This window comes from Pecten maximus, chromosome 1 (assembly GCF_902652985.1).
Source record: "Pecten maximus chromosome 1, xPecMax1.1, whole genome shotgun sequence".
Classification (NCBI taxonomy): Eukaryota; Metazoa; Mollusca; class Bivalvia; order Pectinida; family Pectinidae; genus Pecten; species Pecten maximus.
This window is the reverse complement of record NC_047015.1, coordinates 3,058,951-3,080,320: the sequence shown is the minus strand read 5'-3', so window position 1 is coordinate 3,080,320 and position 21,370 is coordinate 3,058,951. Positions and strand designations below refer to the sequence as shown.

At 45.1% G+C, this 21,370-nt stretch overlaps 1 protein-coding gene across 1 annotated transcript in view; it reads left to right on the top strand.

Annotated features, from left to right (window-relative positions):
* LOC117322465 (U3 small nucleolar RNA-associated protein 6 homolog) overlaps positions 1 to 21,370 on the top strand; it is a 170,165-nt gene that overhangs the window by 110,565 nt on the left and 38,230 nt on the right. The window contains exons 15-17 of the mRNA XM_033877397.1: positions 5,053 to 5,135; positions 7,326 to 7,403; positions 10,107 to 10,292. Of these exons, the coding sequence (XP_033733288.1) occupies positions 5,053 to 5,135; positions 7,326 to 7,403; positions 10,107 to 10,292 (347 nt within the window). The remainder of the gene's footprint in view (positions 1 to 5,052; positions 5,136 to 7,325; positions 7,404 to 10,106; positions 10,293 to 21,370) is intronic.

Genomic DNA, 21,370 nt, shown 5'->3' with positions numbered 1-21,370 from the left:
GGTGGCCTATATGTACGAGATACATGTTTGTTTCGGTGGCCTATATGTACGAGATACATGTTTGTTTCGGTGGCCTATATGTACGAGATACATGTTTGTTTCGGTGGCCTCACAGCATGTTTGACTCAGAGGAAACAAACACCAAGATGAAAACTGTAATAAGACTTCTCCCTGTCATGCCAATAACATTTTTTTGGCATGTTGGCCAAGAGGCAAGTGTGCATAATGATACTATATGTGGTGCTGTCTTGTGAGGGAATGTCTGGTCACACAAACTAGCTATCAAGCCACTCTACAACACTGCCTTCTTCAAACTCTTATTGATTTCTCCAAAAGTTTACATAATTGCTCATCAGACTTCAATCCTTATATTCAATTTTCATTTAAATTGCACTTATTTCCATCTGTTTGTCCGTACCCTCGTTCTGTATAATGCCTTCAGCTCCCCCTGTCCTATTGGCAGACTATGTTTCTGTGTTGCTGCGTCAGCTGTGTGCAGATTTACAGGTTTTTCTTTTTACAAATTACCAATTGCATACACAAAACTGGATGTTGTTAGAATCTATATTTGATAGAGTGTTACTGGAGAAGAGTAGTATTTTAAACTGAAGGCGATCTTGGTTGCTGTTATGTAAGCTATGTTGTAGAGGATTTAATGAGTTTACAGGTCCTAGTGGAATCCCACTTCCACTCAACATATCCATATTCTTCATACAACTCGATCCCTAGGAGCAGCTTTATACAAATCTTATTTGAAAAACCAAACCTTTATAGCACAGAATCGTTGTTTTGATTTGCTATTAATATCAACTTTTATCAACTTTTATCAATTTTTAAGCAATATTTTCCAATGCATTCTCAAGAAAATCCATTCCAAGTTTACCATGTTTTTTCTTGATTGAATATGATATATTTTTGTTAAATTCCAAAATGTTTGGGTCTGATTTTCTGAAAATGTTTTAACTATTAAACAACAGCAAAAGAGATTTTGATAAACCTGATACTGCTATCATAACAGCAGACCATATATACAGAGAATGTGCCTTCATATTTACAGGTCAGGACATATTCTAAGGTGATTTGTGATGTCAATGATTAAATGATCTAATTATACCCCCGCAATGAAGTTAGGGGGGGTATACTGGAATCAGGTTGTCCGTCCGTCTGTCTGTCTGTCTGTCTGTAGACACATTTTGTCCGGACAACTCCTCCTAAACCGATGGGCCGATTCCAATGAAACTTCACACACATATTAATGATCATGTGTAGATGTGCATGCCACTTTCTTTTTCTCAAAATTATGGTTGCTATGGCAACTGGTCACTATAAACAGGTTTTCCGATAAGAACCATAACTTTAAGTTTGTCCGGACAACTCCTCCTAAACTGAAGGGCCGATTTCAATGAAACTTCACACAAATATAGAGGACCATGTGTAGATGTGCATGCCACTTTCTTTTTCTCAAAATTATGGTTGCTATGGCAACTGGTCACTATAAACAGGTTTTCTGATAAGAACCATAACTTTAAGTTTGTCCGAACAACTCCTCCTAAACAGAAGGGCCGATTTCAATGAAACTTAACACAAATATAGAGGACCATGTGAAGATGTGCATGCCACTTTCTTTTTCTCAAAGTTATGGTTGCTATGGCAAGTGGTCACTATAAACAGGTTTTCCGATAAGAAGATAAGAACCATAACTAAAAGTTTGTCCGGACAACTCCTCCTAAACTGAAGGGCCGATTTCAATGAAACTTCACACAAATATAGAGGACCGTGTGTAGATGTGCATGCCACTTTCTTTTTCTCAAAAATTATGGTTACTATGGCAACTGATCGCTATATTACTGGGTTATCTTAGTTAGCCTCTAATTAAGAGTTCCAATTCACCATTGACTCGTGCAGATTGTGGGGGTATTAGTCAGCCATCCTGGCGACAGTTCTAGTTGTAATTAAATGATCGAATTGTAATTGAATGATCTAATTGTAATTAAATGACCTAATTGTAATTGAATGATCCAATTGATGTTAATAAACCTGGATATTGCCGATATTCTCTTTCCAGGAATACCATGTTTTAAAATTTGGAGTGTCAATGATAGGCTCCCGATGGGGTCGTATACAATATGAATTTGACCATAACCTATTTGTACTTATAAGTATATAGGTCATGAGGTTAAAGGTTATACATGTTAATGACCTTGACCTTCTTACATATGATCTAGCTAGTTGGTATAGAGATGTCTGGTTAGGTCAATCACAATCTGTATTGCTTTTGTGACTTTAATCCTCCAGAAGTATTATGGGAAAAGTTCTGCTGTAACTGTAGTTATCCAAATTGATGATGATAAGTTCAGGGTTGAATTTCCTCCAGATTTTGTCCCAGGATCTTAGAATAGAAACATTTGCAACCCTTTGACTTTAAACTGTATATACTCACGTGAAAAAGAAATGCAAGTTTATTTTCGATAGTTATTGTTTTACATGATTCTTAGATGATGTGTTTGTGGTGTGGGTTTCTCGATTATTTCATCATTACTGAATATAGTTTGATGAATTTTGTGGTCCTATCACAAGTGGTGTTTGAGTGAACACCGTTAAAACAAAGGTACCCTACGCCGTTCCCTGATCCAAACCAGTAGCGTGTGTGCCCACCCCTGGTATCAGTCGCTGCTCTTTAAAATTCTCCTTAACATTGGCCCCATCAAAGTGTTTATTTCCCTTTGAGGGATATCATTCCACTCCTAAATAAGGGCCTGCTTGTGTTGAGTGACATTATAACCAAAAGAGGTTTTTTCATGCCTTGAGATATCCCTGCCCATACCATAACAGACCCTCCCTCCAATCTGTTGCTTTCAGTTATGCAAGTGTCAGAATGTCGCTCACCACAACATCGATAGACATATTGTTATCCATCTGACTTGTAAAGCGTAAAGCGAGACTCGTCAGTGAACCAGACGTTTCTCCAACGGGCCAAACAAAACCGATTAGGTGCATGTGCAAGCAGCCACTACAAACGACATTGGCATTGCCTCTGCTACGTCGTGGCCTTAAATTTAACACCCCAAACTGATTCCTAACCGTTCTTGCACACCTAGACTGACCATGAGTGTTGACAACTTGACATGCGGTCTCGGTCGCCGCGTGCAATCAGTTACGTCGATGCGAGAGACGTAGGATTTTATCTTTTTATCTGAGAGGGTCACCCAAAATCCCCGTGGCTTTAAGACGCCCAACTAACCGGAATATTGTTGTCCTATGTACACCATATCTCAGGGCTACATGACGTTAAACAGTGAAATCTGTACTGATGATGTATACAGCCTGGACACTTACTGGACATTATCTGTACAAACACTACTTCCAGTCATGACCTGTTACATTGTTTCACTTCTATAATGGTTTATAATCCTGTACCCTTCCATATCTTACAAATCATTTCCAGGCAATTACCAATTCCAAATAAGCTCGTCCATCACAGCAATCAGAAGTTGGAGCTGACCACACCAGGACAATAGATAGTGTGAAATCAATATAAATGGTGGTGCGGTGTGTTTCCCTTCTCAAAACCAATTGTCGTCTAAATTTGTCAGTTTCAGTGGTCAGTAATAATAGCTTAAAGTGATAGACATCACTGGTAATTACTGGGAAAGCAGGTGAAATAGAAACATGTCTTTATATCCCTTGTTTGTCTGGGTAATCAGCGAATTATCTCCCTTGTTTGTCTGGGTAATCAGCTAATTATCTCCCTTGTTTGTCTGGGTAATCAGCTAATTATCTCCCTTGTTTGTCTGGATAACACTGGAATCTCTGCCTGAGGTAGTGCTGACCCAGTCACTCCCCCTGATAACACAGGAATCTCTGTCTGAGGTAGTGCTGACCAGTCACTCCCCCTGATAACACAGGAATCTCTGTCTGAGGTAGTGCTGGCCAAGTCACTCCCCCTGATAACACAGGAATCTCTGTCTGAGGTAGTGCTGGCCAAGTCACTCCCCCTGATAACACAGGAATCTCTGTCTGAGATAGTGCTGGCCCAGTCACTCCCCCTGATAACACAGGAATCTCTGTCTGAGGTAGTGCTGGCCCAGTCACTCCCCCTGATAACACAGGAATCTCTGTCTGAGATAGTGCTGGCCCAGTCACTCCCCCTGATAACACAGGAATCTCTGTCTGAGATAGTGCTGGCCCAGTCACTCCCCCTGATAACACAGGAATCTCTGTCTGAGATAGTGCTGGCCAAGTCACTCCCCCTGATAACACAGGAATCTCTGTCTGAGGTAGTGCTGACCCAGTCACTCCCCCTGATAACACAGGAATCTCTGTCTGAGGTAGTGCTGGCCCAGTCACTCCCCCTGATAACACAGGAATCTCTGTCTGAGATGGTGCTGACCCAGTCACTCCCCCTGATAACACAGGAATCTCTGTCTGAGATAGTGCTGGCCCAGTCACTCCCCCTGATAACACAGGAATCTCTGTCTGAGATAGTGCTGGCCCAGTCACTCCCCCTGATAACACAGGAATCTCTGTCTGAGATAGTGCTGACCCAGTCACTCTCCCTTATACTATCTAATTTATTACCATATTAGTAAGATTGTTATTTTACATATGTTGTCAGATAATGTTCTGATACTGTTTAACATAAATACCAAATTGAAACCTCAAAAGTGTGTCGGATAAAGAAGTAAATAGGAATTAATAAACCCCCGAAGTCACAAATAAAAAGTGCAATAAAATTTAACAAAATGATTAAAACTAAAGTCTGTAATTAACTGATATATATTTGTTAGGAATACCTTTTATCTCATAGGAAAATAGTTTTGTCTTTGTCAATGTTTTTATTGATTATTGAATATTTTGGAAATTTGTCAGCTTTTGCTATAAGGAATTTTTGCACACAATTTTTTCCCCACAATATTCATTTTTGGGGGAAAGGTTGCATAATCCTTTATTGATGAATACTCTTTCGATTTTTCTCCTGTATATCTTTTATCTGTCATTTCAGATATTTTTTTTCTAAATCAAATTGAATTAACAGATTAACTTTCATTTCAGGTGAGATATGGGGCCTTTACATTAAAGCTTGTGTGGATCTGGTTCAAATGAAGCTCCCCAAGAAAACACCTCCTCCTGAATGGGTTTGTATAGTAGGGTATTGATAGAGTTCTTTTTTTGCTATTTTTCCATTATTACATTGATTCAGCCGGTAACCGGCCAATATTGTAAGCATTGATTTGTCAATCAAGTAGTATTATCCGGGCCACTATAGAAATAGGTACATTACACTTAAGGTATTATAGATGTTTTCCTACCTCTAATGTTATGTAAAGTTCCTCCACTTAATGGCCAGGAACTCTGTATTTAGTGGGAGGTGGCCATTGTCAGACGAGGTTGTGGTAGGGCGAGTGAAGTGTATTGTACCTGTTGGGCTGGGAGACCAGCTTTACCCGACTCTGCCCTCAATAAACACCAGCTGATTGTCTGACGCGCTGTATGGAGGCCGAGTGCATACTTCCCCTCCTACCATCCGCATTGACAGACGGCCATATTTACATGGATCAGAAAATCAGCCCACTATTGTCCCCAACAAAACCAACTGACAGTTTCTCACATTCTCCGAGTTATCAAATTGAATGATTTCTGTCCTGTCCTGTCTATAACAATTGTGTGTTAGGACAGTTATACAGGGATACAGACCAGATCACATGTTACAGGTGACAAGCTCTCTCAACTGTATAGGTGGTCAAACCCCTATTATACCATCTGACAATTCTATTTCTCAGGTGACCCTTGATGTATTGTGTCTCCATCAATCTGATCAGTTTATACCATTAGTTCATTCCCTTTATAGTCACATTCTGTATAGGCCCCTATTAAAGGGTAAGTACATGTATAGACACTAGTACCGTGGTCCTGAAGCTGGATACATACAATATAACAATGAATGGTAACAAGGCATTGTTAACAGAGGTAATTGTTTCCTTGTCATAGATTCTAAAAATATACCTGGATTATGTTTCCATGGAAACTGTCAGATGTTCTTTAAGGATTGATAGTCAATCTATAATACAGATTTTAAGGATATTGGAAAGTAATTAAGTCAAATTTGTCTGGTCCCTAATCTTCTATAAAATATTTTAATTGTCTCCTCTTTAGTTGGGATTATAACTTCCGTCCTGATCAATAAACAACTACTTGTGTCTATTTATCTACAGAAATAATTAATTTCATTATGATATATTCCAAACGAATATGAACAGATGGTAAACTTTGAAAATAAAGTATTTAGATTTTTTGAAGACCTTTTTAGTTGATTTATAAACTTAAAATTTGGACTAGAAACTAAACATGTTTTGACTATCTCTTGGTGACCTCAATCCACCTTTCCTCCGCCCAGTAGGAGCTGTGACCTGTGTTTGTGTACAGTAAGACATTTTGGTGTCCAAATCAGTGTGTATGTTGACGTTATACACACAGCAATGAAATACAAACACCTGGGACAAGGTGCTATAGGCCTATTTACCTATCAATTACCAGCAACAAGTTTTAGTGTTTGGTCAGTCCACAGAGGACCCAGACTCTCGATGGACAGGCTAAGAATGCAAGGTGCCCCCTGTCAATGTGTCAGTTTAAAGACGGACATTTCAAATTCATAGGAAATTAAATCATTATTGTGACAGAACAAGCAACATTTTCTTTATTCTCCTATCATAAATTAACTTTAGAATTCCTTGACATGTAGTATCAGTTACAGAAATACCTATGTATACATTATTTAAAACATATTAATATAGAATGTATTCATCACTAGATGATGGAGTTCTAAAGATCATTCCCTCTGTAAGTTTGCCTCCTTCACATTAGTCCTTAGACTGTTGTCATGCGATTCGCAGTACAAACATCTAAAATGCCTTTGTAATCTTCATTGTTTCTGATGAAATCTTTTTGATTATTCATGAACAGGTTCTATGAGTTATCAACTGTTGTTCATGCCAGATTTGATCAGATATTGCTGATGGAGTGGTGAACAATGGCCATTTTGACATCTGAAATTTGTCACTGCTTGAAGGATTATATAAAATTCTTCAGTGTGGTCTCAATAAAATATTGAAGAGAGCAATCTGAGGGTATTTTATACTTATGCCATTTCAAGTTCTTTGAGCTTTGACAGAAGAACTACAGAAATTATCTTCGTAACTTTTGTTTACTGTGAGGCAGTAATGTACTATATTTTGATGTTGATGGGAGGCTCAAGGAGCTACAAATTAGGAGGATTAGACAAGGTCATTAATTAGTGAGGAAGTTGTCTGACACCTTGTGTTTTACAGAGGATACACAAACTGCTAGCAGTGTTTGATGAGGCCGCCAGGAGGGAAGCTGTCACACCATCTTTGTTTGAGAAATGGGTAAGTCGAGTCATTGTAAAGGACGCTGCTAATCACCTCACACAAAGTCTTACTCACAAAGCTGTTAGAATGTCAAGGTCATGTCCTAAAGCAAGAATCACAGCTCATTCCTCACCCTAAAGATATCCCCACTGATGACACCAGGACTTGACTGAACTGTAATATACAGTCCAGTGGGACATTGTCGTCTGTACTGTAATATACAGTCGAGTGGGACATTGTCGTCTGTACTGTAATATACAGTTGAGTGGGACATTGTCGTCTGAACTGTAATATACAGTCGAGTGGGACATTGTCGTCTGTACTGTAATATACAGTCCAGTGGGACATTGTCGTCTGTACTGTAATATACAGTCGAGTGGGACATTGTCGTCTGAACTGTAATATACAGTCGAGTGGGACATTGTCGTCTGAACTGTAATATACAGTAGAGTGGGACATTGTCGTCTGTACTGTAATATACAGTCGAGTGGGACATTGTCGTCTGAACTGTAATATACAGTCGAGTGGGACATTGTCGTCTGTACTGTAATATACAGTCGAGTGGGACATATTGTCATCTGAACTGTAATATACAGTCGAGTGGGACATTGTCGTCTGAACTGTAATATACAGTCGAGTGGGACATTGTCGTCTGAACTGTAATATACAGTCGAGTGGGACATTGTCGTCTGAACTGTAATATACAGTAGAGTGGGACATATTGTCATCTGAACTGTAATATACAGTCGAGTGGGACATTGTCGTCTGAACTGTAATATACAGTCGAGTGGGACATTGTCGTCTGAACTGTTATATACAGTCGAGTGGGACATTGTCGTCTGTACTGTAATATACAGTCGAGTGGGACATTGTCGTCTGAACTGTAATATACAGTCGAGTGGGACATTGTCGTCTGAACTGTAATATACAGTCGAGTGGGACATTGTCGTCTGAACTGTAATATACAGTCGAGTGGGACATATTGTCATCTGAACTGTAATATACAGTCGAGTGGGACATTGTCGTCTGAACTGTAATATACAGTCGAGTGGGACATTGTCGTCTGAACTGTAATATACAGTCGAGTGGGACATTGTCGTCTGAACTGTAATATACAGTCGAGTGGGACATTGTCGTCTGTACTGTAATATACAGTCGAGTGGGACATTGTCGTCTGAACTGTAATATACAGTCGAGTGGGACATTGTCGTCTGTACTGTAATATACAGTCGAGTGGGACATTGTCGTCTGTACTGTAATATACAGTCGAGTGGGACATTGTCGTCTGTACTGTAATATACAGTCGAGTGGGACATTGTCGTCTGAACTGTAATATACAGCCGATTGGGACATTGTCGTCTGTTCTGTAATATACAGTCGAGTGGGACATTGTCGTCTGTACTGTAATATACAGTCGAGTGGGACATTGTCGTCTGTACTGTAATATACAGTCAAGTGGGACATTGTCGTCTGTACTGTAATATACAGTAGAGTGGGACATTGTCGTCTGAACTGTAATATACAGTCGAGTGGGACATTGTTGTCTGTACTGTAATATACAGTCGAGTGGGACATTGTCGTCTGTACTGTAATATACAGTCGAGTGGGACATTGTTGTCTGTACTGTAATATACAGTCGAGTGGGACATTGTCGTCTTATTAAACACTTACTCTCGTCCGTAGTGATTATATCCAGTTACAGAATATGATGAGAATTAATGTACCCCACTGAAGTACATGTTTACCATTACCATAATATTGATTCCATTTAAAACACATACTTCCATGATTTCAATACAATTGTTTGACAATTTGGAAACAAAAATTCAAAACTAACTATCCACTACTTATTGCGTCTTTAAGTTATATAACTTCCACATACAAAATGGACTTTTCTGAATTTAAAATAAACAACTTGGGCCAGTAATTGTTGTTTCCCTTATAACCAATAAAGTTTTTACCGTATCATGGGTTTAATTAGTGTCATAATTATTATTTTATAGGTAAAGCTGACTAGTATAAATGTTTCCACTTATCTGTTGGTCTGTCTTTGATTTGGAGAGTAGAATAATTTCTATTGCTATTTCTTGAGAAGTACCGGAAGAACATTCCTCAATTTTGATATGTAGGTTCCAATTGGTCTTTAGTTGTGCCCATTCAATTTTGAGTTGAATCTTGAAATCAAAATGGTTGACCATCATGGATTTCAACAGTTGAAATCTCAGAAAGTTATTATTTTATCTTTCTTTGACAGCATATGTATGTCCCCCATGTTATCAAATGATTAAAAGGAAGAGAGGAAAGAAGAGGAAGTAGAGAAAAGATCAGTCTTTCATAGGACTGGTAAAAGTCATACAATGGCAGGCACCATTCCTCTGGGATCTGTTGTTGTCATGAAAACCAATTCAACTGATGAAAGCAAAAACCAAACTAAATCAATGAAGATCTTTTATTAGTGGGTGTCAAGATCCCTCTGACATATCTTGTTTTCAGTATGCTTTGTCCAAAGATAGGACTTATCATAATGAAAATGAGATAAAAATATTAAAAATTACTTTTATTTTCAATAATGTCAAAGTCATATTACAGTAGTTCAGATTTAACTAATTTGATATTAATTGATGTATTATGGTAATTGTTACTAGGCAGAGGTGTTATCCAATGTCGGCCTCATAAAGGAACAGATGATATTAATTGATATATTATGGTAATTGTTACTAGGCGGAGGTGTTATCCAATGTCGGCCTCATAAAGGAACAGATGAGAGTCTATGAACTTGCCACTACCCAACATCCCAAGGTCATCTTTCTATGGGTACAGAGGCTGCAGGCCCTCATTAGGACTGCCCCTCCACAGGACCAGGTTTTGGAAATGTTTCATGAAGCATGTGAACAGGTCCCGAAAAAGGTAAGTTTTGCAAGCTGGAAGGAAAACACTGCCTTTAACCTTACACACTTTTAGGAGTGGGAGGGTGAAATTGTGAGGGTTGAGGATTTGGTTGAGGTTGGGGGTTTGGTTGAGGATGGGGAGTTGGGGGTTTGGTTGAGGGTGGGGAGTTGGGGGTTTGGTTCAGGATGGGGAGTTGGGGTTTGGTTCAGGATGGGGAGTTTGGGGTTTGGTTAAGGATGAGGAGTTGGGGGTTTGGTTGAGGGTGGGGAGTTGGGGTTTGGTTGAGGGTGGGGAGTTGGGGGTTTGGTTGAGGGTGGGGAGTTGGGGGTTTGGTTGAGGGTGGGGAGTTGGGGGTTTGGTTAAGGATGGGGAGTTGGGGTTTGGTTGAGTATGGGGAGTTGGGGGTTTGGTTGAGGATGAGGAGTTGGGGGTTTGGTTGAGGATAGGGAGTTGGGGGTTTGGTTGAGGATAGGGAGTTGGGGGTTTGGTTGAGGATGGGGAGTTGGGGGTTTGGTTGAGGGTGGGGAGTTGGGGGTTTGGTTCAGGATGGGGAGTTGGGGTTTGGTTCAGGATGAGGAGTTGAGGGTTTGGTTAAGGATGAGGAGTTGAGGGTTTGGTTGAGTATGGGGAGTTGAGGGTTTGGTTAAGGATGAGGAGTTGAGGGTTTGGTTGAGTATGGGGAGTTGAGGGTTTGGTTGAGTATGGGGAGTTGAGGGTTTGGTTGAGTATCGGGAGTTGGGGGTTTGGTTAAGGATGGGGAGTTGGGGGTTTTGATTGAGGCTGGGGAGTTGGGGTTTGGTTCAGGATGGGGAGTTGGGGGTTTAGTTCAGGATGGGGAGTTGGGGGTTTGGTTCAGGATGGGGAGTTGGAGGTTTGGTTCAGGATGAGGAGTTGGGGGTTTGGTTCAGGATGGGGAGTTGGGGGTTTGGTTCAGGATGGGGAGCTGGGGGTTTGGTTCAGGATGGGGAGCTGGGGGTTTGGTTCAGGATGGGGAGTTGGGGGTTTGGTTCAGGATGGGGAGTTGAGGGTTTGGTTGAGTATCGGGAGTTGGGGGTTTGGTTCAGGATGGGGAGCTGGGGGTTTGGTTCAGGATGGGGAGTTGGGGGTTTGGTTGAGTATCGGGAGTTGGGGGTTTAGTTCAGGATGGGGAGTTGGGGTTTGGTTCAGGATGGGGAGTTGGAGGTTTGGTTCAGGATGGGGAGTTGGGGGTTTGGTTCAGGATGGGGAGCTGGGGGTTTGGTTCAGGATGGATTTGGGAGTTTGGTTAAGGATGGGGAGCTGGGGGTTTGGTTTTAGAGCTCACCACCTACACTCTCTGGGAGGTGAATGGGCATTTTTCATTTGATATTGAAATTTCGGAGTAACTTAAATTTGTATCTGTTAGCTGTAATTGTGTAAGGCTGGGTAGCTGTTAAGGGATAATCAATGGATTAGTATTAAAGATTTTGATTCCATTGTGACAGAAATATGATTGTTGTAATGTCACCTCTTGTCATCTCAAACGTGAATATGTATTATCCAAAATAAATAAAACGTTGAATATCAAAATAAAAGCTATGAACATGTCGTGACATATTCTGATAGATATGCTGTTTGATAAATGCCTTGAATGAGTGTGTAATGAGTTTGTACGTACTTCCCCTCCTACTGGAGTAACAGTAAATGGCCTTTAACGATGCTAAGACAGCATTCTCACAACCAGGATCAATATTTGATGCAGTTTCTAGGTTCTAAATCACCAAATACCTTTACGTTGATGGATGGACAATTAGCGTGCAGTGTTCACACAGGAAACAAGCATGCAGAAAACACATCAGATAAACTCTTCAAAGACAGATATATAAATATTTCCATTCTTCTTGCCATGTTTTAATAAACCGATTAAGATTTCAAAAAGAAATATCTCAAGGACAAGGCAACTACTGTCATTGTGCTGATGAAGGTGTTGGTCAGGTTTACTAACCGACTAGCTGATGAAGGTGTTGGTCAGGTTTACTAACCGACTAGCTGATGAAGGTGTTGGTCAGGTTTACTAACCGACTAGCTGATGAAGGTGTTGGTCAGGTTTACTAACCGACTAGCTGATGAAGGTGTTGGTCAGGTTTACTAACCGACTAGCTGATGAAGGTGTTGGTCAGGTTTACTAACCGACTAGCTGATGAAGGTGTTGGTCAGGTTTACTCACCGACTAGCTGATGAAGGTGTTGGTCAGGTTTACTAACCGACTAGCTGATGAAGGTGTTGGTCAGGTTTACTAACCGACTAGCTGATGAAGGTGTTGGTCAGGTTTACTAACCGACTAGCTGATGAAGGTGTTGGTCAGGTTTACTAACCGACTAGCTGATGAAGGTGTTGGTCAGGTTTACTAACCGACTAGCTGATGAAGGTGTTGGTCAGGTTTACTAACCGACTAGCTGATGAAGGTGTTGGTCAGGTTTACTTACCGACTAGCTGATGAAGGTGTTGGTCAGGTTTACTCACCGACTATAAACCACAGTTTTGAAGCTGCACTCATTGGATTTTAAAATTATGATCAAAGAACAAGTGTTACTGTCATGATTTAGGGACCCTAATCGGGAGTCTCACTCTCAAATATGGAAAGTTGGTAAATATATAACAGTACATGTAGTAATGTCGCGCTACACGTGGGCTGAGCAGAAATTGGTCCGCTCTATACTTGGTTGATGTTTGTAGTTTAAACAGAGATGTAAATTTTATGTTTCCCAGTCAGTGATAACTGTATTACTTCCTGATTAGCGCCTTTTATGGCTGAACTTTTATGCTCTTTTTATTTCTGCGCCGTGAGTTAAAACAATGGAGATGTCTAATTAGAGAGGTTGTAAGTAAATGCAGAGAAAAGAAAACTGTCCGGGCTGACAGCCTTATCAGTGAATCACCATGCATTCTCTCTCTGTCACATAAAATTATGTACTATGTATGGACCCTCCACACAGAAATTACTGGCCAATATTAGATCACATTTGCTGTTGTAGAAATTGACATGCAACACAACATCATCAATTTGAGTGAAGTTCACTAATACTTGTAAGATAATTTCATATGGCACTTTCTTGAAGATTTATGACATACAAAAATTATTGAAATTTTTCAATAAATTCCATATTATATTGACATCAGTGTGGAATCCTATTTTCTTAAGATTTTGTTGTATTCTGTGTTACGCAAATTCATCCATGCACTAATCTGTTTAAATTTGATGATCCACTAAAACTTGAGTGTGCCAACATTACGTGGGCCTAAATTATTTAAGGCATCCGTATCTGTAATATCTTGTTGGCTTTAGTCGCCAATATTTCTATTAAGTAGCAATAAAGGTGCTACAGATCTGGCAAACTTTAATTAGAGCAGAGCGAAAGTATTGTGTTCTCAAGACATAAAATATGGGAACCTACAGTGAAATAAAACCACCAGAACAAATAGAAATTGGCCAGTGTGAGGATGTGTGGTTATGTGTGGTTATGTGTGGGGGGCAAGCGTGTGGTGAGGTGGGGGACGCAGGCGGGGCGGGAGGCTGGCGTGGGCGAGGAGGGGGGGTGGGAGGTGCATGGGGGTGGGGGGTGCGGGGGAGGCGGGGGAGGGGGGGTGAGGGGGTGGCACCTTCGGGGGGAACTCGGGGGGAGGGAAGGGGGGCATGGGGGCGTGAGGGGGGGAGGGCGGGAGGGGCGGCGCGAATGGGCGGGTGTGGGTAGTGTGGGGGGGGGGTTAGGTGGTTGTGTTGTGTGGGGGGATGTGGGGAGGGTGGGGGGAGGGGGCGATGGGGTGGTGGTGGGGGGGGGGGGGGGAGGGGTGGGGAGGGGTTGGTGAGGGTGGGGAGGTGGGGGGAGGGGGGTGGGGGGAAGGGGGGGGTGAGGGGGAGGGGGGAGGGGGGTGGGGAAGGGGGGGGGGAGGGGGGGTGGGGGGGGTGGGAGGGGGGGGGGGGGGGGGAGGTTTTTTGGGGTTTGGGGGGGCGGGGGGGGGAGGGTAGGGAGGTTTTTTTGGGGGGGGAAGGGGGGGGGAGGGGGGGGATTTTTTTGGGGGGGGAGGGGTGGGGAGGGGGGGGTGGGGGGAGGGGCCTTTTAGGGGGTGGGGGGGGGGGGGGGGTGAGGGGGGGTTGGTGTGGGGGGTGGTGGGGGGGGGGGGGGTAGGGGGGGGGGGGGGGGGGGGGGGGGGGGGGGGGGGGGGGGGAGGGGTTGAGGGGGGGAAAGGGTTTGTGGGGGGGAGGGGGGGGGGATGCGGGGGGTAGGGGGGTGAGTGGGGGATGGGGTGATGGTTTTGGGGGGGGGGGAGGGGCGGGTTTTTGGGAGGGGGGGTTGGGAGGGGGGAGGGGAGGGGTGAGGGGGTGGGGGTGGGGTGGAGGGTTGGGGGGGGGAGGGGGGGGAGGGGGTGGGGAAAGGGGGGGGGGGGGGGGGGGGGGGGGGTGATGTTGGGGGTATGTTTGGTGAGTGTGGTGGGGGGGGGGTGTGGTTTTTTGGGTGGGGGTTTTGGTGGGGGGGGAGGGGGTTTTTGGTTGTGATGTGTTGTGTGGTATGTGTGGTATGGTGTTGTGATGGTGTTGTCTTGTGAATGATGTGTGTGGAGATGGTGTGGTGATGGTGTGTGATGTGTTGGCTGGTTGTGGGTTAGTTGTGTGGTGATGTGTGGGGATGTGTTGTGATGTGTTGTGTGGTTATGTGTCGGTGATGTGTGGGGATGTGTTGTGATGTGTGTGGTTATGTGTGGTGATGTGTGGTGATGTGTTGTGTGGTGATGTAATGTGTGGCATGTGGGATCCACTATACAGTGGGGCTGTAGAGAGTATATATGTATAACCCCACACCCTGGGTCCACCTACGACAGTAGCAGGCCTGTTAGAGAGTACAATGGTATAACCCCAACACCCTGGGGTCCACTACACCAGTGGGGCTGTAGAGAGTATATGTATAACCCCCACACCCTGGGGTCCACTACTACAGTGGGGCTGTAGAGAGTATATATGTATAACCCCAACACCCTGGGGTCCACTACACAGTGAGGCTGTAGAGAGAGTACATATGTATAACCCCACACCCTGGGGTCCACTACACAGTGGGGCTGTAGAGAGTATATATGTATAACCCCACACCCTGGGGTCCACTACACAGTGAGGCTGTAGAGAGTACATATGTATAACCCCACACCCTGGGGTCCACTACACAGTGGGGCTGTAGAGAGTATATATGTATAACCCCACACCCTGGGGTCCACTACACAGTGAGGCTGTAGAGTGTACATATGTATAACCCCACACCCTGGGGTCCACTACACAGTGGGGCTGTAGAGAGAGTATATATGTATAACCCCACACCCTGGGGTCCACTACACAGTGGGACTGTAGAGAGTATATATGTATAACCCCACACCCTGGGGTCCACTATACAGTGGGCTGTAGAGAGTATATATGTATAACCCCACACCCTGGGGTCCACTACACAGTGGGGCTGTAGAGAGTATATATGTATAACCCCACACCCTGGGGTCCACTACACAGTGGGGCTGTAGAGAGTATATATGTATAACCCCACACCCTGGGGTCCACTACACAGTGGGGCTGTAGAGAGAGTATATATGTATAACCCCACACCCTGGGGTCCACTACACAGTGGGACTGTATAGAGAGTATATATGTATAACCCCACACCCTGGGGTCCACTACACAGTGGGACTGTAGAGAGTATATATGTATAACCCCACACCCTGGGGTCCACTACACAGTGGGGCTGTAGAGAGAGTACATATGTATAACCCCACACCCTGGGGTCCACTACACAGTGGGGCTGTAGAGAGTATATATGTATAACCCCACACCCTGGGGTCCACTACACAATGGGGCTGTAGAGAGTATATATGTATAACCCCACACCCTGGGGTCCACTACACAGTGGGGCTGTAGAGAGAGTATATATGTATAACCCCACACCCTGGGGTCCACTACACAGTGGGGCTGTAGAGAGTATACATGTATAACCCAACACCCTGGGGTCCACTACACAGTGGGGCTGTAGAGAGTACATATGTATAACCCCACACCCTGGGGTCCACTACACAGTGGGGCTGTAGAGAGTATACATGTATAACCCCACACCCTGGGGTCCACTACACAGTGGGGCTGTAGAGAGTATACATGTATAACCCCACACCCTGGGGTCCACTACACAGTGGGGCTGTAGAGAGTACATATGTATAACCCCACACCCTGGGGTCCACTACACAGTGGGGCTGTATAGAGAGTATATATGTATAACCCCACACCCTGGGGTCCACTACACAGTGGGGCTGTATAGAGAGTATATATGTATAACCCCACACCCTGGGGTCCACTACACAGTGGGGCTGTAGAGAGTACATATGTATAACCCCACACCCTGGGGTCCACTACACAGTGGGGCTGTAGAGAGTACATATGTATAACCCCACACCCTGGGGTCCACTACACAGTGGGGCTGTAGAGAGAGTATATATGTATAACCCCACACCCTGGGGTCCACTACACAGTGGGGCTATAGAGAGTACATATGTATAACCCCACACCCTGGGGTCCACTACACAGTGGGGCTGTATAGAGAGTATATATGTATAACCCCACACCCTGGGGTCCACTACACAATGGGGCTGTAGAGAGTATATATGTATAACCCCACACCCTGGGGTCCACTACACAGTGGGGCTGTAGAGAGAGTATATATGTATAACCCCACACCCTGGGGTCCACTACACAGTGGGGCTGTAGAGAGTATACATGTATAACCCAACACCCTGGGGTCCACTACACAGTGGGGCTGTAGAGAGTACATATGTATAACCCCACACCCTGGGGTCCCACTACACAGTGGGGCTGTAGAGAGTATACATGTATAACCCCACACCCTGGGGTCCACTACACAGTGGGGCTGTAGAGAGTATACATGTATAACCCCACACCCTGGGGTCCACTACACAGTGGGGCTGTAGAGAGTACATATGTATAACCCCACACCCTGGGGTCCACTACACAGTGGGCTGTATAGAGAGTATATATGTATAACCCCACACCCTGGGGTCCACTACACAGTGGGCTGTATAGAGAGTATATATGTATAACCCCACACCCTGGGGTCCACTACACAGTGGGGCTGTAGAGAGTACATATGTATAACCCCACACCCTGGGGTCCACTACACAGTGGGGCTGTAGAGAGTACATATGTATAACCCCACACCCTGGGGTCCACTACACAGTGGGGCTGTAGAGAGAGTATATATGTATAACCCCACACCCTGGGGTCCACTACACAGTGGGGCTATAGAGAGTATATATGTATAACTCCACACCCTGGGGTCCACTACACAGTGGGGCTGTAGAGAGAGAGTATATATGTATAACCCCACACCCTGGGGTCCACTACACAGTGGGGCTGTAGAGAGTATATATGTATAACCCCACACCCTGGGGTCCACTACACAGTGGGGCTGTAGAGAGAGTATATATGTATAACCCCACACCCTGGGGTCCACTACACAGTGAGGCTGTAGAGAGTACATATGTATAACCCCACACCCTGGGGTCCACTACACAGTGGGGCTGTAGAGGGTACTTATGTATAACTCCACACCCTGGGGTCCACTACACAGTGGGGCTGTAGAGAGTATATATGTATAACCCCACACCCTGGGGTCCACTACACAGTGGGGCTGTATAGAGTATATATGTATAACCCCACACCCTGGTGTCCACTACACAGTGGGGCTGTAGAGAGTATATATGTATAACCCCACACCCTGGGGTCCACTACACAGTGGGGCTATAGAGAGTATATATGTATAACCCCACACCCTGGGGTACACTACACAGTGGGACTGTAGAGAGTATATATGTATAACCCCACACCCTGGGGTCCACTACACAGTGGGGCTGTATAGAGTATATATGTATAACCCCACACCCTGGGGTCCACTACACAGTGGGGCTGTAGAGAGAGTATATATGTATAACCCCACACCCTGGGGTCCACTACACAGTGGGGCTGTATAGAGTATATATGTATAACCCCACACCCTGGGGTCCACTACACAGTGGGGCTGTAGAGAGTACATATGTATAACCCCACACCCTGGGGTCCACTACACAGTGGGGCTATAGAGAGTACATATGTATAACCCCACACCCTGGGGTCCACTACACAGTGGGACTGTAGAGAGAGTATATATGTATAACCCCACACCCTGGGGTCCACTACACAGTGGGGCTGTAGAGAATATATATGTATAACCCCACACCCTGGGGTCCACTACCACAGTGGGGCTGTAGAGAGAGTATATGTATAACCCCACACCCTGGGGTCCACTACACAGTGGGGCTGTAGAGAGTATACATGTATAACCCCACACCCTGGGGTCCACTACACAGTGGGGCTATAGAGAGTACATATGTATAACCCCACACCCTGGGGTCACACTACACAGTGGGGCTGTAGAGAGTATATATGTATAACCCCACACCCTGGGGTCCACTACACAGTGGGGCTGTAGAGAGAGTATATATGTATAACCCCACACCCTGGGGTCCACTACACAGTGGGGCTATAGAGAGTATATATGTATAACCCCACACCCTGGGGTCCACTACACAGTGGGGCTGTAGAGAGTATATATGTATAACCCCACACCCTGGGGTCCACTACACAGTGGGACTGTAGAGAGTAGTATCATATGTATAACCCCACACCCTGGGGTCCACTACACAGTGGGGCTGTAGAGAGTATATATGTATAACCCCACACCCTGGGGTCCACTACACAGTGGGGCTGTAGAGAGAGTATATATGTATAACCCCACACCCCTGGGGTCCACTACACAGTGGGGCTGTAAGAGTACATATGTATAACCCCCACACCCTGGGGTCCACTACACAGTGGGGCTGTAGAGAGTATATATGTATAACCCCACACCCCTGGGGTACACTACACAGTGGGGCTGTAGAGAGAGTATATATGTATAACCCCACACCCTGGGGTACACTACACAGTGGGGCTGTAGAGAGAGTATATATGTATAACCCCACACCCTGGGGTCCACTACACAGTGGGGCTATAGAGAGAGAGTATATATGTATAACCCCACACCCTGGGGTCCACTACACAGTGGGGCTGTAGAGAGAGTACATATGTATAACCCCACACCCTGGGGTCCACTACACAGTGGGGCTGTAGAGAGAGTACATATGTATAACCCCACACCCTGGGGTCCACTACACAGTGGGGCTATAGAGAGTATATATGTATAACCCCACACCCTGGGGTCCACTACACAGTGGGACTATAGAGAGTATATATGTATAACCCCACACCCTGGGGTCCACTACACAGTGGGACTGTAGAGAGTATATATGTATAACCCCACACCCTGGGGTCCACTACACAGTGGGGCTGTAGAGAGAGTACATATGTATAACCCCACACCCTGGGGTCCACTACACAGTGGGGCTGTAGAGAGTACATATGCATAACCCCACACCCTGGGGTCCACTACACAGTGGGGCTGTAGAGAGTACATATGTATAACCCCACACCCTGGGGTCCACTACACAATGGGGCTGTAGAGAGTACATATGTATAACCCCACACCCTGGGGTCCACTACACAGTGGGGCTGTAGAGAGTATATATGTATAACCCCACACCCTGGGGTCCACTACACAGTGGGGCTGTAGAGAGTATATATGTATAACCCCACACCCTGGGGTCCACTACACAGTGGGGCTGTATAGAGAGTATATATGTATAACCCCACACCCTGGGGTCCACTACACAGTGGGGCTGTAGAGAGAGTATATATGTATAACCCCACACCCTGGGGTCCACTACACAGTGGGGCTGTAGAGAGTATATATGTATAACCCCACACCCTGGGGTCCACTACACAGTGGGGCTGTAGAGAGAGTATATATGTATAACCCCACACCCTGGGGTCCACTACACAGTGGGGCTGTAGAGAGAGTATATATGTATAACCCCACACCCTGGGGTCCACTACACAGTGGGGCTGTAGAGAGAGTATATATGTATAACCCCACACACTGGGGTCCAATACACAGTGGGGCTGTAGAGAGTATATATGTATAACTCCACACCCTGGGTCCACTACACAGTGGGGCTGTATAGAGAGTATATATGTATAACCCCACACCCTGGGGTCCACTACACAGTGGGGCTGTAGAGAGTATATATGTATAACCCCACACCCCGGGGTCCACTACACAGTGGGGCTGTAGAGAGAGTACATATGTATAACCCCACACCCTGGGGTCCACTACACAGTGGGGCTGTAGAGAGTACATATGTATAACCCCACACCCTGGGGTCCACTACACAGTGGGGCTGTAGAGAGTATATATGTATAACCCCACACCCTGGGGTCCACTACACAGTGGGGCTGTAGAGAGTATATATGTATAACCCCACACCCTGGGGTCCACTACACAGTGGGGCTATAGAGAGTATATATGTATAACTCCACACCCTGGGGTCCACTACACAGTGGGGCTGTAGAGAGAGTACATGTATAACCCCACACCCTGGGGTACACTACACAGTGGGGCTGTATAGAGAGTATATATGTATAACCCCACACCCTGGGGTCCACTACACAGTGGGGCTGTAGAGAGAGTACATATGTATAACCCCACACCCTGGGGTCCACTACACAGTGGGGCTGTATAGAGAGTATATATGTATAACCCCCACACCCTGGGGTCCACTACACAGTGGGGCTGTAGAGAATTATTTAAAAGTATAACCCCCCACCCGGGGGACCACCCCCAAAAGTGGGGGGTTTTTAGAGAGTATATTGTTTTTAAAACCCCCCAAAAAAGGGGTCCACCTTTCACATGGGGCTGAGAGAGTATATATGTATAAACCCCCCCACCCTGGGGTCCCAAAACACAGTGGGGGGTTTTAGAGGGAAAATAAATGGAAAAAAACCCCACACCCTGGGGTCCACTACACAGTGGGGGTGTATAGAGGGGTAATAGGGATAACCCCCCCCCCGGGGCCCAAACCCGGGGGCCCCAGAGGAGAGGATTAGGATAACCCCACACCCCGGGGTC